The sequence below is a fragment of the Gossypium hirsutum genome, chromosome D04, assembly GCF_007990345.1.
Source record: "Gossypium hirsutum isolate 1008001.06 chromosome D04, Gossypium_hirsutum_v2.1, whole genome shotgun sequence".
NCBI lineage: Eukaryota > Viridiplantae > Streptophyta > Magnoliopsida > Malvales > Malvaceae > Gossypium > Gossypium hirsutum.
In genome coordinates this window covers 57743665-57757274 of record NC_053440.1, presented here as the reverse complement: position 1 = coordinate 57757274, position 13610 = coordinate 57743665, and the positions used below count along the sequence as shown (strand labels likewise).

At 32.6% G+C, this 13610-nt stretch overlaps 2 protein-coding genes across 6 annotated transcripts; both read left to right on the top strand.

Annotated features, from left to right (window-relative positions):
* The first annotated feature begins 1050 nt into the window (after positions 1 to 1050).
* Positions 1051 to 9280, top strand: LOC107911563 (cleavage and polyadenylation specificity factor subunit 3-II). 4 transcript variants are annotated; one of them, XM_016839405.2, is made up of 15 exons: positions 1108 to 1174; positions 1266 to 1318; positions 1761 to 1846; positions 1960 to 2137; positions 2220 to 2292; positions 2401 to 2515; positions 3272 to 3345; positions 4094 to 4230; positions 4336 to 4399; positions 5012 to 5077; positions 5835 to 5904; positions 6074 to 6178; positions 7142 to 7283; positions 7659 to 7755; positions 8384 to 9280. In XM_016839405.2, the coding sequence occupies exons 3-15, from the start codon at positions 1822 to 1824 to the stop codon at positions 9164 to 9166; spliced, it is 1929 nt and encodes a 642-aa protein (XP_016694894.1). In that variant the 5' UTR covers positions 1108 to 1174; positions 1266 to 1318; positions 1761 to 1821; the 3' UTR covers positions 9167 to 9280. The 4 variants fall into 4 exon arrangements, with proteins under 4 accessions (XP_016694892.1, XP_016694894.1, XP_040947014.1 ...); XM_041091080.1 differs by having other exon boundaries at positions 1112 to 1174; positions 1266 to 1342; XM_016839403.2 differs by lacking the exon at positions 1266 to 1318 and having other exon boundaries at positions 1051 to 1174.
* A 1014-nt stretch (positions 9281 to 10294) lies between these two features.
* Positions 10295 to 12964, top strand: LOC107911562 (uncharacterized). 2 transcript variants are annotated; one of them, XM_016839402.2, is made up of 3 exons: positions 10295 to 10533; positions 10629 to 10705; positions 12033 to 12964. In XM_016839402.2, exons 1-3 carry the CDS (start codon positions 10451 to 10453, stop codon positions 12842 to 12844), a joined length of 972 nt encoding a protein of 323 aa, XP_016694891.1. In that variant the 5' UTR covers positions 10295 to 10450; the 3' UTR covers positions 12845 to 12964. The 2 variants fall into 2 exon arrangements, with proteins under 2 accessions (XP_016694891.1, XP_016694890.1); XM_016839401.2 differs by having other exon boundaries at positions 10345 to 10533; positions 10611 to 10705.
* Positions 12965 to 13610: the final 646 nt, after the last annotated feature.

The window sequence follows — 13610 nt, the reverse complement described above, 5'->3', positions numbered from 1 at the left end:
CTTTATATCGTATTGAAACTAACATTTAATGTCCAATTTGATGCTTAGACGCGCCAAAAGACTTAATTGATATGATATTGATATTTTAAGGAATCAAATAGAGTATTTCGAAGTTTGAGATTGATTTAAATTTGGAGGAGGTGCAGTGTAATTAACTTATTTATTGTCATAATTAAAATAAAACAAACTTGAGACTGTATGATTACGGGTCGAGGACCAAAACCCGTGATGAATACATATATATTTTTCTTCGTATAAATAGCAAAGTTGAGAATCATGTTATAAAAAATTAAATATTTCATTTATTTTTTTAAAGATTTCATATATATATATTAAAAATAACACCTTTATACTAATTTTATTGGTCAATATATTCTATTGGTCCTTGTACTTTGACAAGTTTTAAGATTTAATTTCTATACTTTAAAAGCTAAAAATTTAACCCTCCATCTTAGACCAATCATTATCTCATTAGTAGTATAAGTTAAAATTTAGGATAAACTACTTAGATAGTCACCGAGTTTATTCACATTCTTATTTTAGTCACCCATTTAAAAAAATCGTTATTTTAATCACTATCATTAGGTAAGTTGTAAGCTTTAGTCACTTTATTATTAAATACATTCGGTCACCAGACAAAATGTAGACATTACCATATTTTGATTGGTGAAATAACAAATTTAGTTATTAACATTTTACAAATTATGTAAAATTAATCCTAACTATAAAAAAATCAACAAGTTTTACCCACAAATTTTGAACAATTTATCAAGTTGATCCTATTCTAAATATAAAAAAAATATAAATTTAAAACTACAAAAAATTAAAAATTATTATAAAAATACAAAAAATTTAAATTAAATAACACATAAAATGTTAAAGACTAAATTTATTATTCTCCAATTAAAGTTCATGTTATACCAAAGTTGATGTATAAATTAGAAATTGTTCCTTTTAAAAATCACAAAATATTAAAATATTTTATAATTAAATTGTATTTATTTATTATTATCATTATTAAAAATTTAATTCGGATCAGGCAAAGGTCGGATCGGATGGATAACCCGATCCATTTGATTGTTTTGTGTTTTCGGTTTGCATTAGCTTTGCCGCCTTATTGCAAACGATGGCTCGCAGGCTTTGTTCCCTTCAGAATCCCGCCACCTTTTTCAAGGTCAAATTTCATTTAACTTTCAATATTTGATTTTCTCTTGAAAATCTGCGATTTAAATGAAAAAAAGAAAACAAAACCAATTTGTTTGCAGGTCAGTATCTCCTTTAAATCCATTGCTAAGTTCTTCTACAAGTCATATTAATGGTGGGTTTTACCCAAATTTTCAAAGTATGATTCTTGCTTTTCTCTTTTTAAATCGATTGATACTTTTCATTTACATGTAAAATATCAGTTTTCTCTTATACCCATTTCATGAATTTTGTCTTGTGAATGTATGTGAAGAAGCCATTAGTTATTTGTTATAGAATTAGGTTCAAAGATGCAATGTAGTCAATGTGTATGTAAAAAGTATTGACAGAAAGTTTTTCTATTCATTTACGCGTAAAATGTTATTTTCTCTAATTTTATCTCATGAATGTATGTTAAGAAGCCACTAGTTATTTGTTTAGCTCGTAACTTTGGATTAGGTAACTTTTGAAAGTTGAATGACCGAAACTTAATTTTAAACAAAGTTTAGGGACTGTTTTAGTTTATGGAAAAAAATAATGCAAAATCTTCACCCGCCAAAATGCATTGCTAATTACAGGAAAGCGTGCCCACCAAGTAATTTTCAAGTCTTCGAACTTTGAACTCGATTAACTCCAATCATGGCGATCGATTGTCTCGTCCTTGGTAACTTCTAAACACTACCCACTTTTTAATTCTCCCATTTCATGAATTCCCATTTTTGTTTTTGTTTTTTCACATACAAATGGATGTTTTTTTTTTCTTTTTTAAATTTTCAGGGGCAGGCCAAGAAGTTGGGAAAAGCTGCATGGTGGTCTCGATAAATGGCAAGCGAATCATGTTCGACTGCGGGATGCATATGGGATACACTGATTCTCGCCGATACCCAGATTTCTCTCTCATTTCTAAGACTGGAGATTTCGATAATGCTCTCACTTGTGTCATTGTTACTCACTTGTATTCTTTTGTTCGGTTTACTCTTTGTTTGTTTCAGTTGATAATTTATTGGATTGGCTTTTTGATAAATTCTTTTTTTCAGTCATTTGGATCATATTGGAGCACTTCCTTATTTCACTGAAGTTTGCGGTTATAAGGGTCCAATTTACATGACTGTAACTTCTCTTTGTCTATGCATTTGATGAAATGTCTCACTTGGGGTATTTATTATAATTATTGTTTTGATTTTACTTTTTTTTTATGACGTTTCTTTGTATTGGTAGTATCCGACAAAAGCATTGGCCCCTTTGATGTTGGAGGACTACAGAAAGAATATGGACCGAAGGGGCGAGGACGAACAGTTTACTTCTGATCATATTGCAGAATGCATGAAAAAGGGTACTTAAATTTCCATTTTTTTTGCTCAGTTAGTGCAGATGCTTTTTTTTTTCTTTAAAAAAAAAAAAAAGGAAAGAACTGTTCTTATGAGTAGTTTTATGTGCATGTGATGCATTGGCTTGTCTTTCTTGTTCATCAGGTAGCAATTCGGAAACTGTCCAAACAGTCTAGGAGTGCCATTTGCCCTGCAATTTGTTTTCAAGCACACATTAGTTTTGAAAAGAATCATTTGCTTAACTCTGCTATTTTTAGAACATGGAACCCTCTCCAATCTTCATGACAATCATTTTAATGATGATAGATCCAGATGATGTTCCATACTGCATGTTGTATGTGTTACCAAGCTACAACAGAACATTAACTACTCTGAAAATGCACCAAGCATGATATCAGTTTATTTTTTGGACATTAGGACTTCTCCTTGAGTAGCATTACACTAGTGATTTCTGATCATTATTAGCTTCCTGAATTTACATGCTCTAAATAGTAGAGTAGAAAATTGGTCAACTTGAACCTATTTATCATCTATATAATTTTATTTGAAGTTTCACAATTTCAAATTTAGATCGCGAACCTTCTATGGACTAACTAGTAAAATAGAATTGTGAAGATTTCTTAAATATATGATCTAGGTTTCTTTCATATTCCCAAATATATTTCTATGCAAGACCAACTTCCGAGTTTTTATTCATTGCTTGAAGTATCCTGTCTGAGGTTATCATTTTTATTTTATTCTGACCTGACTCCTTATTACAGTTATACCAGTGAATTTGAAGCAGACCGTGCAGGTTGATAAAGATCTTCAAATCCGTGCCTACTATGCAGGACATGTAAGCATTTTAAGTTCAGTTCTAAAGCATGTCTTTTTACTAGTCCTGTTTCATATTTGTAGTGCTTAGACATGTTATCCATTAGTATATGAAAGGTGCACATTTATCATTGGAGATTTGCTATGTATGTCCATTATAATTCATCTGCTTTGACAGAGCTACCTAGCTCTTTGGTCATAAGAGGGCTGTGGAAGAATTGATTGAATAATGTTGGACCACTGGTTGAGTTAAAATCATTGAGTGCTTTGTAGCCCATTAGACAAATGAATTGCATGGCAGTAGTTCTTTTTGATGTGGCATGGTTGTCTAGAAGAGAACTTTGTGAATATTAATCCTGTATGGTCTGTTGTTTTTGTTCCTTGAAGTAATTGTATTTTCTGTTTTATGGGAGTCATATGAGTAAATCTTTGCAAATTATTAGGAGCAGCATTTAGTTTGAGAGAAGCAATCTAGGACCAAGTAGTAAAGTCTGGCCTGACCTTGACTTCAGTCTTGGCATTGAATGGTTCAATCCAATCATATAAACTTGCAGAGCATCATGCACCACAACCAAACTTTCACTTATTAATGAAACTGGAGATAAATATAAATACTAAATGAGGACTTACGGCGAACAAAGGAACTTGGTATCTCCTTTTTTAATGGATACTTTTTTCGGATGTATTTACCAGTTATGGGTATCAAGATGTATTTACCAGTTTTTACTGTATGGATATACATGTTTTTCATTCTCTTTGGTTGTTCTAAGGTTATTGGGGCAGCAATGTTTTATGCGAAGGTGGGAGATGCTGCTATGGTGTACACAGGAGATTATAATATGACGCCAGATAGACATCTTGGGGCAGCTCAGATTGATAGACTACAGTTGGATCTTCTCATAACAGAGTATGAATGTTATACACATATTATATTTATCTTTGGTTTTATTAACAAGTAAAGTCTGGTTAGTAGTTCGTGATGCAAACTTTCATAATAATATTTCTATAACAGGTCTACTTATGCAACAACCATACGTGATTCAAGATATGGGCGAGAAAGGGAGTTCCTTAAAGCTGTATGTATACACTACTTTCACAATTTCAGGCTATTTTTTTGGCTTCATTTATACCACTTGTGTATACACTACTTCCTGAAAATTAATTTGCTCTTGCACATTGTGACTATTTACTTGCTCCTGCTACAGTTAGAGTATCTATTCCACATGCAGTTGGCTTCTACATGTTATCTTGCATTATCTTCTATGTTATTTTGATAGTATTTACTTTATTTTAATTGTTCCTTTTTGAGGGAAGAGGGGGTGGGGGAGGAAATTCTGTTTTGAATACAGTGGTGATAGTTGCTAAAGTTCTGAGGATTAGGAATAGGTAACTGAATTCTCTTAGATGCATTATTAAGTTTGTTCTAGAAACTTTATTGGTGATTGATTAGAGAGAGAGAGAGAGAGAGAGAGAGAGAAATGTTAAAGTATGATGGTTTCATTTTACCTGTGTGTGTTTTCTGTGAAGATTCCTTGTACTTCCAACTTTCATGAATGAAGATATTTGGTTCATGTATGCGCTTTTTATTTTAAAGTTACACCCTACTGGAATAATTTTCTTCCTTCTATCTCTTTTTTTTTTGGGGGGGGGGGGTGGGGGCATTGGTGTTTGGTGGTGATTCATTTCAGGTTCATAATTGTGTTGCTGCTGGAGGAAAAGTGCTTATTCCTACTTTTGCTCTAGGAAGAGCTCAGGTATTACTGTTGATCTTATATATAAGATATATGCGTTGTAGCTATGTTTTGTTTAGCTAATAAAATTATTTAGTTAGCAAAAGTTCTAACTACTGGGGGCATCTTAACTACCTTTGGCGCTAGACAAAATGAGGTAGTCTACTAAGTTCTAAATTTGTACGACAAACCTTTATGTTAATTTAAAGCTGCCGCATTTATGGATTTCATTCATAATAGGATCATAAGATATATTATTTCCCTATATTGACCTCCTTGTACCGACATTGTTTAGATTTTTTTTCTTGGCATTTAAGGATTCTTTTTCTATAAATAAAACTACATAAAATTGCTTCTGCTTGTAAAGTTTGATTGTATGCTCATCATTTCCTATAATCCTATTTCTGTTTTCCACACTTTTCCTAAATTTTTCTGCGGTAAAAATATTTGTCATGCAACCAAAATTATCCGACCAGTAGTTGTTCAAAGTTCCCACATTAACAAATGACTACTAAGCATGAGGGAAACAAGTTCAAACAATTCACTCTATCAAATCAGTTTTCTTTTAATTTTTTAACTCTTGTTGATTTATTAAGGAGTCAATAATTCTCAGCCAATCTCTGTTTCTTTTAAAAAATAGCATTCCAATTCAAGCTGCTTATTGTTATTTGTAACTGTTATACTGTTGACTAGTCATAGATGCCTTTATGTTGAATATTTTGATACTGTACAACTTGATTTCTAGATTAATATTGAATTTTGTATTATTATCATCACATAGGAACTTTGTATATTGTTGGAAGATTACTGGGAACGGATGAATCTAAAAGTTCCTATCTACTTCTCAGCAGGTTTGATCCATCTTTAGTGTTTAACTTTTTGCATCATTGATTTTCTTCTTCCTTTTTATTGGCTTATTTTATAGCAATGGAACCTTACATTTGTTCAGTCTATATTATGGTGATCTGGGTGAAGATTAACTACATATTATGGTGATAAGTTGGATTCATCATGTTTCAGGTTTGACAATCCAAGCCAATATGTATTATAAAATGCTTATTAACTGGACGAGCCAGAAGATCAAGGAGACATACGCCACACATAATGCATTTGATTTTAAAAATGGTACAAAGCTTGCTTAAATAATGATTAATGAGTGCCAGCAGTTACTTATTTCCTTGCTCCTGCCATTGCTAGGTTTCATTTTTGAGCAGTTTCTATATACATTGGAGTTAATTGGCAGTTAGGGACAGAACATAGATCTGAGGGTGTTGAGGGTCGGTTGGCTCCTTCGTGAGAAGTTTTTGAAGTGTCATCTGCTAGGCAGTTGACCTGGTCCCCTAACAACCGAAGATGTTGTCCCCATGTCAGGGTTTTGTCCCTAGCCTCCACAGAGAGCCGTGTATGGTTCATTGAGGGGGGTGCCTCAGTTGGTGGTACCTGCAAGACTTGCGAGAGGTGTTAACTATTGGGTGTGTGAATAATTATTGAGCAACCTGAGCACGGTGCAACTTGAACCACCAACTTGAGGCTTATAGCCCATTACCTCCGCAACTGTACACAACTCTTTGCGGAGGCTGGGGACAAAACCTTGACATGGGGACAATACCTTCGGTTGTTGGGGGACCGGGTTGGCTGCCTGGCGGACTACATTTCGAAGACTTCTTCCGAAGGAGCCGACCGACCCTCAACATACATAAATTACAATGAAACTCATAAAGCATAAGAAAGTAACAATAAAATCCTTTAATAGTTTTAATCCTCCAAGTAGGTCCTTCTATGCTGCATTTTGGACGACTATCATGTGTAAGGAAGCTCTTTAGTAATTAATCTAGAATATTTGGAATACTATTGAAGACATTTGACCTTTTGTTTAGTTTCTGTCAATAATGCTGTTAGTTTGATTCGAAATCTTGATTGAATTTGTTTCCCTTTCAAAATTCTGGAATTGAAGAGGCAGAATCATAGAACTTGGAGATTTTAGGGAAATTGAAAGTTGCTTGAGCTATTTATTTGTAGAGTTGTTGGTACTGCCACTCTTTTATGATAATATTTCATCTGCTACTCTTCTGCGCCTATCTATTGCAGTTCGGAATTTTGACCGTTCTTTGATAAATGCTCCTGGACCTTGTGTTCTCTTTGCTACACCTGGTATGATTGTTGGTGGCTTTTCACTCGAGGTTTTTATGCAGTGGGCGCCTTCGGAAAACAATCTCGTGACATTGCCTGGGTATGGTCTTGTTATACGTTATCAAGCATATATATCCTAAATGGCTGCTAGTATTGTTACTTCTATAAGATGAAATGTATAAATAGTTCGAATATCATATTTAACCACTGTAACTCATTTAAAGAGAATAAAAATCTATGTTATTTGGACTTGGTTGTGAGTTCTGAATACAAGTATGTGTCTGACATGAGTATATTTTTTCACATCCCAATACCCATGCCTTGAAATGTGTTGGACACGGGTACTTCTAGTAATACACATTGGTCTATCCCGTGTTTATGTGCACCTGCGGTTCCTTCTTACTTGAGAGGCATTATGCACATTAGAATTATGTTTGTTTGAGTTTCTATTACTCTCGTTTTTCTCCTTCTGTAGGTATTGTGTGGCCGGAACCATAGGCCATAAGTTAATGTCTGGTAAACCGACCAAAATTGATTTGGACAAGGACACTCAAATCAATGTGCGATGCCAGGTTGATTCTCATCTCCTAAAGCTTAAGATTTTCTCATTTTCTTCAACTTTTTGTTTCACCTTTTTCGAGCTTATTTTCATTTCTGCAATTTACTGCATTTAAATCTGTCCCCTCCATTAATTAAAAACGAAAATCATTTATATGCATGTGGACTCTGTTTCGGATCCCTCCCCTTTTTATTTTGTAACTCTTGGAGTAAATATTTACCAAAAAAGAAGAGCAGCTAATGAACAAAAACAAAAGGAGTCTTTTACAAGGCAGCTGAGCGTAAAACTTTTTGTGGAACTCGTCTTATAATATAGGGAACTACTATTTTCTTGAATGTAATGTCGCATGGCAATGTTAGAAACCGATTAATATTAAAAACATGAAAGTCTTTTAAGTTCGGAAATCTACGAATGACCGAAAGCCTGCACGGTTTTTTCTCTTATTTGGCAAGACCGAGAGGCGACACTGATTAGTAATTTTGATATTCTAGTTTTGGTTGCACTGAAGTTTATTGGTATCCTTTGTATTAAGTTCATGATGGTTGTATCTGATTGTTTTTATTGTTATTTTGACTCGGGTGTGAATATTTAATATGGATATTTTGGTTGTAATTAGCCTGAACATATGATTTGTGTTGCAGATTCATCAGCTATCTTTCAGTCCTCATACCGACGCCAAGGGTATTATGGATCTTGTCAAATTTCTCTCACCCAAACATGCTATACTTGTACATGGTGAGAAGCCGAAAATGGCCACTCTTAAAGAAAGGATTCAGTCTGAACTTGGGATCCAGTGTTATTGTCCCGCAAACAATGAAACAGTCACCATTCCTTCGACACACTATGTGAAAGCAGATGCTTCAGGTACCTTTATCCGAAGTTGCTTGAACCCAAACTTCAAGTTCTCAACATGTAGTTCAACCGATAAATCTTATTTGGATTCAAACAAATCAAAGGCCGTTTCAAGGCTTTCTGTAAGTGATGATAGAGCTACAGAAGGTATCTTAGTAGTCGAAAAAGGCAAAAAGGCAAAAGTTATACACCAAGATGAATTTCTACATATGTTGGGAGAAAAAAAGCATGAGATTCAGTTTGCTTATTGTTTCCCGATGCATATGGCCCGAACCGAAGACCTCTCTTCCACTTCCCATATGCTCTGCAGTTTTGACAAATGCACTTTGATTAGTCGATTATCAATGATACTATCAGATGAACTTTCCGAAGGTAACATACTGGATTTAGGGGAAGAACTTCAAGTAGAATCATTCCGTGTATCCGTTTGTTCGTCAGATAATTGTCCTCATAGATTATCTAGTAGTCTTCAGAATGGTTCGGAATCAGTGTTCTTTTGTTGTCATTGGTCAGTGGCTGATGAAAAACTTGCATGGAAAATCATTTCAATCATGAAAAATTCTACTTTATAAACTACTTGAAGATCTTCTCTGGACTATAGATAATGATTTGGCAATGGAGCCAAAGTGGACTTGGTCTCGGTTACATGTATGTGATTGATATACGAGTATGTTTTAACTTTTTAAGTTTTTCCTTATGTTTGGAGGATTTTATTTTGAACAATTTTATTATAGGTTATGATCCTATTTGTTCTTTTTGACACAATAGTTAGAATTACTCATAGGTCATTCCTAACCCATAAATAAAAAGATAATGCTCGAATCCGCATCCACTTGCATTGGCAACAATGCCAATACCAATTGAGTTAAAACTTAATAGACTTGAAAGATTTTTAAATGGTCTGAACTTCATACATATGATCGAATATACAGGGGTCTTTAATACTTAAAAAAAATAGTTAGAGCATCATTAATTTTTATTAATATATATTTCAAAAATTATCTCATCATTCTGGTACTTGTTTTTATTTGTTCTTTCTTTTTTTAATTTTTAATATTAAATAAAATCAAGTTATTGAAACCAAAATTATATCAAGTTAAAAGGAAAATAAATATAAAGGAAAAGCAAAAACAAATGTTTGTTACTATTATGGTAAAAAAATGATAATTATTTTTAGATATTCTATCTAAATGAATACCGAAAATAAACTTAAATTTGTAATTTTATCAATTTTTCTTGTTCAAAATTTTAGTACAAAAAAAATATTACTTTGAATTTTAAAAATAAAAACATTAAAATTTGGATTAAGTTAATTTATTAACTTTTGAATTAAAACATATTTATGTTTTTGAGTTAGGTTAAATCTTGAAAAATATTTATTCGACCTCATTCAAGTTGATTTCAATATTTTCTTTTTGTCTAAATTCTTCTAAATTTTGAGTAGACTTTCAAACTTAAACGAATAATTTGACCGAGAAATAAGTTTAAGTTAAACTAATTTGAATTAAAATTAACTTGTCCAAAACGGTAATAACTCTGCATTTAATAAGAAAATTGGTTGGTTTAGTTGTTTTAATTTAAAATTATTTTCTCGGGATCAATTCAAGTTAATTTAAATAATTCATTTTATTATTCTAAAAAAATATAAAATTCCAAAAATATATTGTAATTAAAGTGCATTATTATTAAAATTTTAGTTCGGATCACATCAGTCTGACCCGAATAAAAATTCACATTGTGAAACAGTCAAAACTAACTTAAGCAGAATCGGATAACCCGAACCATTTGATAAAATCATAAAAACCATATTGTTTTATGTTTCGGTTTGCATTAGCTTTGCCGCCTTGTAGCGAACTATGGCTCGCAGGCTTTGTTCCCGCCTCTTTTTCTTCAGAATTCCGAAACCCTGCTGGCCGCCACGACCGCCACCTTTTTCAAGGTCTTTATTTAACTCTTTACATATTTAATTTTCTCCTGAAAATCTGAGATTTAAATGAAAATATAAAAAGAAAATAGAACCCAATTGGTTTGCAGGTCAGAATCTCCTTTAAATCCATTGCTAAGCTCTTCAACAAGTCATCTTAATGGCGGGTTTTACCCGAATTTTCAAGGTAATATTCTTGCTTTTCTCTTTTTAAACCGATTGTTACTATTCATTTACGTGTAAAATATCAGTTTTTCTTATACCCATTTCATGAATTTTGTCTTGTGAATGTATGTGAAGAAGCCATTAGTTATTTGTTTTAGAATTAGGTGCAAATATGCAATGTAGTCAATGTGTTTGTAAAAAAGTATTGACGGAAAGTGTTGCTATGCATTTACGCATAAAATGTCATTTTCTCTAATACCCATTTTATGAATTTGATCTCTTGAATGTATGTTAAGAAGCCCTTAGTTATTTGTTTAGCTCGTTATTTTGAATTATGTGCAGATATGCAATGTAGTCAATGTGTTTGTTAAAAGTATTAACAGACAGTGGTTCTATTATTTTACGTGTAAAATCTCAATTTTTGTCATGCCCGTTTCATGAATTTTATCTCTTGGATGTATGTGAAGAACCCGTCAGTCTTTTGTTTAGGTTGTTATTTTGAATTAGATACAAAAATGGAATGTAGTCAATGTGTTTGTAAAAAGTACCAGCAGAAAGAAGATGAGTGAGGATTCTTAAGTGGACCCTTTATAGATAATTTTCATACTGGTTTTTTCATGCGAGGTTGAAATATGATAGGTTCAAATTACATGGTTTTTGTTATTCTTTTAATTGGTATTTTATATATATATATTCGTTTTGAAGAACCATGAAGGTAAAAGTGCCATGAAGGCCCCTTTTACTAAGAGTCAGATTGTATTTTGCCCCTTTTACTTAAAAAAATAGGCAAACCAGTCTCTGTACGTTAGATTAAAGAACAAACTAGTCTTTTCTATTAAAAATTTCATCCATTTCTATTGTTAAAAATTGACATTGCTGGCAAAATAACCAAACAGCTACATGTGGCGCGTCATATGTGCCTCATATAGACATAAAAGGACCAATTTTTAATAGTAAAAATGGATGAAATTTTTAATAGAAGGAGTAGTTTGCTCTTTGATCTAATATATAAAGATTAATTTACCCATTTTTTAATAGAGGGGGCAAAATGTAATCCGACTCTATGGTACATTTACCGAACCATGACACATGGTAAAATTTGGTTAATTTGATTCAATTTTAGTTGGTTTTGAAATTTATCAGCTTCGAGAATTGGTTTATTCGATTAGCTTGGTTGGTTATCAGTTTTTAAAATCGATCACTTTTAGTATAAATAAAACTGATTTAAGTTAGTCGGTTAGTTTGGTTGATTTTGTAAGTTAATTTGGTTTAACCGGTTTCCAAATCTTTGAAATTGAACCTACCGAACTAACTGTATGCTCACCTCAATATTGTTGCATGTTTGCTAGTATTGCGATCATATGCTCGAGAAGGGCGTAAACATTACGATCTCTTTGGGAGCAAAACACCCGGCAATGAAGATTTCAGGAAGGCTTGGCAACAAGAGATGGATGAGGATGAGACCCTATGGACTGGCAGTGAAGATGAAAGTGATCCTGAAAACGACGAAACAGATTCTAAAACCGATCGAAACCGTCTGGAAAGAGAGATACGGAAAGCCAGACAGCAAGCTAAAGATCATTCCGAGCTAATCGATGCCGATGACAGTGACGAGTTAAGAAGCGTATGGTCTGGGAGTGACGAGGAAAAGACATTATGGACTGGCAGTGAATGTGATGATGACGACGATATTCCTACTGAACCTTATCCTAACGAATCCAGCGATAAGTACATTGATAAACTTTTCGAGTTCGAGGAAAAACCAAAGTACAGAACCATCTCAGAGCTACTGAAATCCGAAAAAGAACCTGAGGAGCTATCACCGGGCAAGAAAGCAAGGAAACTAGCAGTTGAGAACGCCTTGAAGAAACTCAAGAAAGGACCTGACGGGCGTTATACGAATGTTTGGGAAGTGATGAGCGACATCGACATTTTAATAGGAGCATTCGAGAACATTGTTTCGGGACCGGAATATGAGGAGCTTCGACAAGGAGGACCTAAGAAATTGAATATGGAGTTTTTCAAGGATATTCAAGCACGAATGAGGGATCCAAATTATAAGTTCTCGCCGGAGTTGAAGTTGAAACCAAAGAGCAAGTTGGTTCCCAAGAAGAAATGGCAGAAGGCTCAATCTAGGCGAAGGAAAGCTCAAAAGCGTTAGCTATAGGACCTGATCAAATTAGTCCTTGTATTATTAAATGGATCAATTTAGTACATGTATTATTAAAAAAAATCATTTAAGACTAAATTGGAATAAAATTAACGTTTACTGTTTACAAAAGTTAATATTTATAAAGCTTTTATGGTTCTGTAAATTAATTTGTAATTAAAAAAAAATCAAGAAATTCTTTATAATGTAAATTTAATTATATCAATTTGGACTTATTTGATTCTTCTTAATAATATATGTTTAAATTGATCCATTTAATAATAGAGAGACTAATTTGATCCAATCCCTATAATATAGGATTTCCTATATACTTTAATCTTATAAAAAGACAAAAATCGAATAGTTAAGTGATCGTATTGTGATTTTTCATAGTTCGTTGTCAAAAACAAAATGTTAATAGTCGAGTGACTATTAGTGTAAATTATCTAATTTTTTAAATTGCATTACTATTGAGTGAGTTTTATTTTAATTTTAAAAAATAATTTAATAATATTAATAATTGAATTTTAATTTTAAAATTTTAAAAAATAGAAATATAAGTAGTAAATTTTAAATTTTTGAAAATTACATACATATATGACAAATTTCAACCTATTATCTTAAACAAACTGTTGACTTGGCTCAATCTTAGGTAAGAAGCGCACAAAATATCCGAGTGTCGATTTATATTCACGGGTTTTTAAAGATAATTATTAATTTGTTGTTGTAAATATATATTTTATAATATTTATCTTATTTTTCTGTTAAATATTTTATT